Genomic DNA, 8,507 nt, shown 5'->3' on the forward strand with positions numbered 1-8,507 from the left:
TGTTTAGGGTCTTGGGTTTAGAGTTTTAGGGTTTAAGGTTTTTTTGTCTAATTATGAATTTCATCCTATTTTATAAAAAAAAGTTAAGCTTTTTACTTTAATTCATTAGAATTTAATCTTTGTACTTTAAAAAAACTAATTTTAAAATAATTAATAAAATTATTAAAATTTTAAGATACCCAAATTAAATTATTTTTTAATAGTAGAGGAAGAATTATCTTCCATCATTATATTCAATTTTAAAATTGAACAATTAAATAATGTCATATTAAAAATTTTAAAAATTTAACAATTAAAAATAATGTCATATTAATGTATCAAATTTTAATTTTATAAAACTTTCAAATATTTAACACTAGTGGCGTTTGGACCAAAAACGCCACAACAATGTCTTAAAAATTATACAAAACGGCGCCGTTTGGTTACAGGAATTTGATTTTTAGTGGCGTTTTCTCCACAATGCTGCAAAAGGTATGGAATAGCGGCGTTTGTTATAAAAACACTGTAACAATGTATTAAAAAGTGTACAAAAACTACGTCGTTTGCTTACAGGATTTTAACTTTTTAGTGGTGTTTCTCTCAGAATCGCCGCAAAAGGTAAGCATTAGCGGCGTTTTGTCTAAAAATGCTGCAACAATGTATTAAAAATTGTTCAGAATGGCACAGTTTCGTTTCAGGAAATTAAAAATTGTTCAGAACGTCGTCGTTTTCTTCCACATAATAGTTTTCTTCCCCTTTCCCGCAGTCAGCCCCTAATTCCCCTTCCAAATCCCTAATTCCCCTTCTAAATCTCTTCCAAATCCCTGATTCCACTCATTCACAGAGACGAACTTGCAGAACTAGCTTTGGTTTTATTTTTGTTTCTTCGATTCTTCATTTCGTTTTTTTTACTTATTGGGAGCATCTGTTTCGATTTCTTCACAACATTTAGACGAAGATAGAGTAAACGACATTCTGTTTTTTGGGTAAGCTTGAACCACACTACACCAAAACAGGCTTTTAGCGGCGCTTTTAGTGGCGTTTGGATAAAAAATGCCGCTAAAAATCAAGCATTAGCGGCGCTTCTAAAAAAACGCCACTAAAGATTGAGCATTAGTGGCGAACTTTGGAAAACGCCGCTAAAAATGAGCATTAGCGGCGTTTTTCAATAAGCGCCACAAAAAACCTAAACACAACGACGTCGTTTTCTAAGTTTGCGGGGCTTTAGTGGCGTTTTTGAAAAAGCGCCGCTAATGCTCAGGGTTTTAGCGGCGTTTTCCAAAAAGCGCCGCAAAAAACCTAAGCCTCGTTTTCTGAGTTTTAGGGGTTTTAGTGGCTTTTTTAGAAAGCGTCGCTAAAGCATGGGGCTTTAGTGGCGTTTTTGAAAAAGCGCCGCTAATGCTTAGGGTTTTAGCGGCGTTTTTGGATAAGCGCCACTAATGCTCGGGGTTTTTAGCGGCGCTTTTCCAAAAGCGCCGCAAAAATATTTTATCTATTTATTATTATTTAATTGGTTTATTTATATTAATTAAAATTCAAATTGTTTTTAATTGAATATTCAAAAATTAAAATACTATTATTTAGAATAATTTTAAAGTTTTTTAGGTATATGACTGATTTTTTTTAATTTATATATTATATAATTTCTTATATAATCATAAAAAAGATAGTATTAATTTTAAAATATTGAATTAATTATTATTATTATTTAGGGTTTAGGGTTAAGGGTATATGGTTTAGGGTTTAAAGTTTAGGAGTTACTATTTGAAGGTTTATAGATTATGGGTTTAAGATTATGGTTTATAGTTTATGCGTTTAAGGTTTAAGGGTTACGGTTTATGGTTTAAGGTTTATAGATTAAGGGTTAAGGTTTAAGGTTTAGGGGTTAGGGGTTAAGAGTTGAGGGTTATGGTTTATGGTTTATGGTTTATGGTTTAAAGGTTGAGGTTTAATGTTTAGGGGTTAGGGGTTTAAGGTTTATGTTTTATGATTCAAGGTTTAGGGGATAGGGGTTAAGGGTTTAGGATTTAGAGTAATTAGTATTTTTTAATTTATATATTAAATAATTTCTTATATAATTGTAAATGAGATAATATTAATTTTAATATATTAAAATTATGATTATAGTTTAAATTATTTAAGAGATTTATTATATGGTTTACTTGAGATTTATTAAATGATGAAATTTTATACAATGAATTAATGCTTTATATTTCAAAATATTTAATCTAAACCATTTGATATATTTAAATATTAGATTAAAAAAAACACTGATAGATAAATAAATAAAAAGTAACAGATTGATATGGATGGGTAACTATCTATTTTGTATAGGACCAAATTATAACAAATAAAAATAAAAATTATATAAATGATTTAAAATTTATCTAATTCTTTTAAATATTGCTTAATTTTTCAAAAACTATTTATTTAAAATTGATATGAATTATATAATAATTAAATACAAAATTGTAAAAAAAGTCAATTATTAGCGGCGTTTATAAGAAAAACGCCGCAAAAGGTAAGTAATAATGGCATTTGGACCAAAAACGCTGCAAATATGTATTCAAAACAGCCCGTTTCACTACAAAAATTTAATTTTTAGTGACGTTTTTGTTGAAAACGCCACAAAAATTATTCAATTAGTGGGTTTTTTGTAAGCGCCGCAAATATTCTGACGTGTGGTTTTCATTTCAAATTCCCGCTAAAAATCCCTTCTGAAATTTCGCTCAAATGCCTTTTAAACTTTTTCATCTTCCTTTTAATTGTTTATTCCATCAACTCGTCTCGAAGTCTCAAACCGATTCAATAGCAGTGAGTTGACTTAGTAGCCGCTTATTTCCGTATGGAGATGGAAACGAAGGATGAGTTCACGACTCGCGAGCCAGAGCAGGCCCAAGTGGGATCTCGAGGACCGAGGTTAGTAATTAACGAGATGGTGATGAGGAACTTCAAGTCTTATGCCAGTGAGCAGCGCGTCGGTCCCTTTCACAAGGTTATATTTTCTTTTATCGTTTAATTTTTATAGTTTTTATTTGGTTTCTAGTAAAGTTTGGAAATTGAGAAGGAAAATTGCAAAATTTATGTAATAATTTTGCGGACTCAACTTGGAAATTGAGAAGGAAAAAATGAAGAACTGAGAAGGAAATTAAAAATTGCATGACTTCAACTCGAATAGCTTTCTTTTTTTTTCTCCTTTTTGTTGTAATTTTAACGGTTTCCTTTTGGTTACTGAGAAAGCACTGGAAAGCGAGAAAGAAAATTGCAGATTGATGAACATTTCAAAAATTTATATTTTCGATTACTTTTTTTTTCATAGTTAGATGTAGAAAGTAAGCTTTTAGTTTGTTTGTTAGTAGTCTAACTCCTGCTTGGTTGCCAAGAAAAAAAATGTAAAATGAGAAAGAAAATAAAAATGATATGATAATTGCACGAATTGAATTTGAGATAATTTATTTTTTCTGTTATCAGTGTTTCCATCTTCTGGTTGCCACAAAGAGGTGGAAAATTGAGTGGGAAGTTGCTAGTCTATATGAAAAGTTCTAAAATTTAACTCAAATTAAAAGTAACAACAAGTTTACATGACTTGTGTTAAGCATCCAACCTAAAACCAATTGGCTATAAGTGGAAGGGCCTGATTTAATGTATTTAATGGGTGCTTGAAGTCAAACAAAATTATTTAAGGTAGCTGAGATCCAACCAACTCCAGCCTTAAAAACAGAAAGAAAAAATAACAGAAGAGAGTTTTTGACCCTGTTCTGGTTAGCTGTTATGAGATTCTTGCAGGTTCTTCAAATGCAATTGCAAATTTTGATAGTAATATACTGCTAATAGAAGTCTGCAACTAGAAAGACAATGAGCATGTCGAGATTCTCATTTCAGTGACTGTGCTTCTATTTGCAACAATAATGAAAAATTTAAAGGTCAGAAAACTTATGTTGAATACGAACATGCCTAACGTTTTACCAACTCAAACCAAAAGACAAATCGGATAGCTTATTTGTTTAATTATTACGTAAAAGATGATTATTTGCTGTCCATGTTCCTATTAGTAGCCTTGTGCACTTCTCTTACATGTCCTCGGAATTCACAACCTCTAATAGTACTCAAAATTATGCTCTTTAAGTCCAAAACAAAATTACGTATTTTCTTTGCTCTTTAAGGTCATGCAATTAACCCTTTTTTTCTTATTTCTGCTTTCCTTCTATTCTTTTATGTATTAGTTTCTTATTATTGAAACCAGAATGTGTTTTATTGGACATGTGCGTGCAGTTCGCTGTGACAATGGAGAAAAGACTGATATCTCTAGAGTCTTTTTGGTTGAACAAGTAAAAGGAATGTTGGATAAGATTTAACAGAACCTATTCGATGTGGCAAAACAAAAAAGAGATGCCTGCATTGAAGTTGTAAAAACGTGGGATGAGTTTGTAAAACCTGTATTTTGTTAGGCAACAACATGAGCTGGATCATATTCTAATCTCTCGAGGCATATGTAGCTCATTTTTCTTAAATGATGTTTTATGTTTTGTATATATAGGAGGTGGAGAAAGATGTGAAAGCTCGAACAAGGGGTGAGATGGGAGCAGCTAAGTCTCTTTGTACCCCATTCGAACAGCCTGAACTCCCAGAAGGTACTTGACTCCATCCATGCAGGCATTTATTTTAAATAATTTAAAGAATATGAAATTAACCCTTTTCCATCCAAATTTCTTTAGAGCAAACAAGGTTTTATATATAAAATTATATATATATTGTCAATGATTATGTTTGATTGATTCTGCTGGAGTTCAGAACTTTGACAGAGCTGCTATATAAGAAGCTTAGTTGGCATTTCAATTTTTCAATTTGTCAAATTTAAACCCTGATTAAAAAAATAATTTATAATTTTTTTAATCAAATAGATAAACCCTGATTTTGTTTTGGACTGCATTGATAACATTGACACAAAGGTATCATCATGACTTATGAACTTTCAGTTTTACCTATTGGCTATAAGAATTTTATATAACGTTGCAGTCAAATATTGGCTTTTCACCATATATAGAACTCCTAATTTCTTTTTGTGGTTCATGTTATGCTCTAATTTATGTTTTATTTTTCATTATTATGATAGTGCATGGCTAATCCTTCTATATGCTTGTTTATGTTTTATTTTTCATTATTATGATGGTGCATGGCTAATCCTTCTATATGCTTGTTTGATATTGCACCCATCTAAAGCACGAGTAAGCAAGCAACATAAGTTATTCAGCTGAAGGATTAGGATCAGCTTTGCTACTTAGTATGTGCGAAGGTTAGGTTTTGCTTCTATATACGTATTTTATTTTAGTATCAGTAGCTTTGGGTTATGAAATATTTATGTTTTTGTATTTTTATTATTTATTGTGATTTGAGCTTCTGGCATTTTATATTATTGATTCTGAATACGGTGAAGTTGTTTTGGAGTTGTCAATCATTCTAAAATGGGGGCTCTTTGCGTCTGTGGCTTTTGAATCTATACTTGCTACTACAGTTTCTGGTGGTTGCTGATCTTATGATTGGTGTTTACTTTGGGGCCTTATCCAATTAGATTTTATTTGGTTTGGAAAAACTTTAATATCTTCTGCATTGTATTTGTTATTTTGGATATCCAATTTTACTCTTGTTTATCTATTGCATTAAGAAGACATTGTTTAGGGGTTTATTTCCTGCTATCATTCACTTTACTCTTTCTTAAATTTTTGCTTCTAGGTGAGACACCGTTTAAGGAAAGATCATGGGATTGAGGGTGGAATTCCTGTTGTTTTCTCTTTAGAGAAACCTAAAGCTCAACTGCTTCCTTTTAGAGGACCAAGTGGTGAGGAAGACAACCCTTCAGATTATCAAGTGAGGATGCTTGCTTCTTACTTTTGCAGTTTTAAAGTACTCTGTTTGATCACCAAACATCATGCAGTGGGGAAATTCATCCAATATATTGAAGCAGAATTTGAAATGAGAATTGAAAGTACATTTGGATGGAGCTAAAGCTGTGTTTCTTTTAGCGATATATTTGAACTTGCTGGTGTTAGGTCCCTGGTTTTTGCTATCTCTAGATTTAAGGTTTGAAGGAAAAGGAAAATATTTAGGTCTACATTAGTATGTAATCTACATGTTTAATCCAACAATTTAATGTGTTATTCTGCTGTCAGATAGTACCTGGGTAGGTTCAACAATTTAATGCATTATATTTTTTATTACCTTGCAATGTGTATAGTCATAGGAGGTTCAACTAATCAATTTGTTTTTCATATGTATTATTTATTTTAGTTTTGATTCTAAATTTTTATTTTTACTTTAATATTTACGACAACTTGAGTTCTAACTTTTGGATTTTAATTGTGTTATTAATTTATTATTTTAAATTTTAAAACTAAATTCATTCATTTAAAGTTAAAATTTTCATAGAAAATTTAATTTAAATAATATTTTTTTATTTATCCTTAAAAAGTATATTTAAAGTTCAAATTTAAAAAATAAAACATAATATAATATTTGATTAAAATAATTTTTTTTAAAGGTTATGTTTTTAGTGGCGTTTTTGCGAGAAGCGCCACTAAAGATATTTGATTAAAATAATTTTTTTTAAAGGTTATATTTTTAGCGGCGTTTTTTTGCGACAAGCGCCATTAAAGGTTTGTTCTTTAGCGGCGTTTGTGATAAAAGCGCCGCTAAAGGTCATGATCTTTAGTAGCGTTTGTGCCAAAAGCGCTGCTAAGGGTCGTGGTCTATAGCGGCGTTTGTCGCAAAAGTGCCGCTAAAGGTCGTGGTCTTTATCGGCGTTTTTTTTTCTAAAAATGCCACTAAAGTTAGCGACGCAGTCTTTAGCGGCGTTTTTCTCGGTGCTAAAAAGCGCTGCTAAAGGCCTAAAAAAGCGCCGCTAAAAGCCTATTTTGCTGTAGTGCCAGCTTCATTTCCTTTTTTTGCGTGTTTAGGGTTTGGGTTATTCTTGTTTGTGTGAATTTTTTGTTTATTTCAAAGTTATTGACCCTGAAATCCAGTCAATTCGTCTTTGGTTTCAGGGTTTCTGATCCCTAAAAGCGTTCGCATTTCACACTTTTACTCGTGGAATCTGTTTCGAAGTGATTTAATTTCTCTTCATCTTTCTAAAGGTACTTTTTCTCTCTTAATTCTAGTTTTAGCAATTTAGTCGATTTAGGGTTTTAACCATTTACTGTTACATTTTGACAATAAAATGTATGCTTTCGAATGCCTGAATCTATTTTGTATTGAAATATATTTTAAAATATATTGTTTGTGCATTATTGGCTGCTTTCTCATGCAGTTTTAGTAATTTAGTCAGGCAGAGGCAGAGTAGTAGTTTTTTCTTTCCATTTTTATTGTAGCAATTTAGTTTTAGCAATTTAGTCGGCAAATTTGGTAGCTCTCACTGATTTGAAGCAATACATAGAAAGCCTAGATAACCAGAAGGTTAGTTAATCCTTTATTTTTATTATTTTTAGTTTTTTAAATTTACGTTTGAATTTGGTATATTTGTAGTTGGGACTGTTTTATTTAGGAATTTGGTTAATGTTGCTGCAAGTTCTTTTTTGCTGTAAGTTCTAGTTAATGTTGCTGGTTAATGTTATTGCAAGTTCTTTTTTGCTCCATTTTCTACTAAGTGTTGTATGTTAAGATCGGTTATGGAAGATATTTGCAATTATTATACAGTATTTTGGTTTTTAAAGATCCAAATTGAAATCAAATTGAACCGAACCTTTCACTGGTTTGAATCAGTTTGGTTCATCGATAAATACATAATTTCTTTAAAACTGTTTTTTTATATTAAAGTCACTTTCACTCATTTAAATATGAAGTTTTTATTTTCCCACTGTGAAAGTTTTTAATTTTTAATTTTTTGTTTGGATAATTTTGGTTTATCAACTTGTGAAATGAATTGATTTAACGTTTTTATGAATCGAATTGTTTCAGGTTCAGATTTGATTTGGGTTCGTTGTAATTATATATTTTCAAATGAATAAATAATGCATAAGTTTAGAAAACATAATGTGTTATTGCTCACGAAAACCTAAAAGATTATGTCTGAATAAAGACAAAACTGCAGCTATAGCCCATCAACATCAAATTTGTGGAAGGACTTAAAGGATTATGCTTAATGAAAATGGTTGCTATAAAAACTATTTTTCTGAATAATTATGAGTAAATTTTTAAAAAATCGATCTACTCTAAATTTAGTGTATGGCATATTTTTGTAAAGATATACGATAAATACACTTGTCAATTTTTTTAATTTCCATTTTAAAATTGCCGCAAAACAACTCTTTTTTACTAGGATTTAATTAAATTGATTTCAATCGGCAAAGTATGATGAAATTCTTACTATCATTAAAAAATAGGTAAATGTTATGTTGTTGATATTTTTTAGCTTGGTTAATATTGATTACGATACTTTAATCACCTCCAATATATATAAAAAAACATTAAAAATTTGAGAATTTGTGAAATGATATAATGTTAATTTGTTAGCGTTAAATATTCTTATTATGTTACAA

The 8,507-nt window shown here is 30.4% G+C and overlaps 1 protein-coding gene across 5 annotated transcripts; it reads left to right on the plus strand.

The window, feature by feature from the left end:
• The first annotated feature begins 2,731 nt into the window (after positions 1-2,731).
• LOC107901913 (structural maintenance of chromosomes protein 4) lies at positions 2,732-6,254 on the plus strand. Of its 5 annotated transcripts, none has more exons than XM_016828092.2 (4): positions 2,732-2,974; positions 4,517-4,610; positions 5,200-5,272; positions 5,710-6,254. In XM_016828092.2, the coding sequence occupies exons 1-3, from the start codon at positions 2,825-2,827 to the stop codon at positions 5,232-5,234; spliced, it is 279 nt and encodes a 92-aa protein (XP_016683581.1). In that variant the 5' UTR covers positions 2,732-2,824; the 3' UTR covers positions 5,235-5,272; positions 5,710-6,254. The 5 variants fall into 5 exon arrangements, 2 of the variants coding, with proteins under 2 accessions (XP_016683581.1, XP_040951437.1); XR_005914607.1 differs by lacking the exon at positions 5,200-5,272 and having other exon boundaries at positions 2,767-2,974; positions 5,710-5,844; positions 5,912-6,254; XR_005914608.1 differs by lacking the exon at positions 2,732-2,974 and adding an exon at positions 4,245-4,393.
• The last annotated feature ends 2,253 nt before the right edge of the window (positions 6,255-8,507 follow it).

Source organism: Gossypium hirsutum, chromosome D06, assembly GCF_007990345.1.
Source record: "Gossypium hirsutum isolate 1008001.06 chromosome D06, Gossypium_hirsutum_v2.1, whole genome shotgun sequence".
Taxonomy (NCBI): Eukaryota; Viridiplantae; Streptophyta; class Magnoliopsida; order Malvales; family Malvaceae; genus Gossypium; species Gossypium hirsutum.

Excerpts from the sequence above, each read along its gene's own strand:
- LOC107901913 (XM_016828092.2), top strand. The coding sequence starts at position 2,825 with ATGGAGATGGAAACGAAGGATGAGTTCACGACTCGCGAGCCAGAGCAG. Across the intron at positions 2,975-4,516 it reads GCGTCGGTCCCTTTCACAAG|GAGGTGGAGAAAGATGTGAA; the intron begins GTTATATTTTCT and ends TTGTATATATAG. Across the intron at positions 4,611-5,199 it reads ACAGCCTGAACTCCCAGAAG|CACGAGTAAGCAAGCAACAT; the intron begins GTACTTGACTCC and ends ACCCATCTAAAG.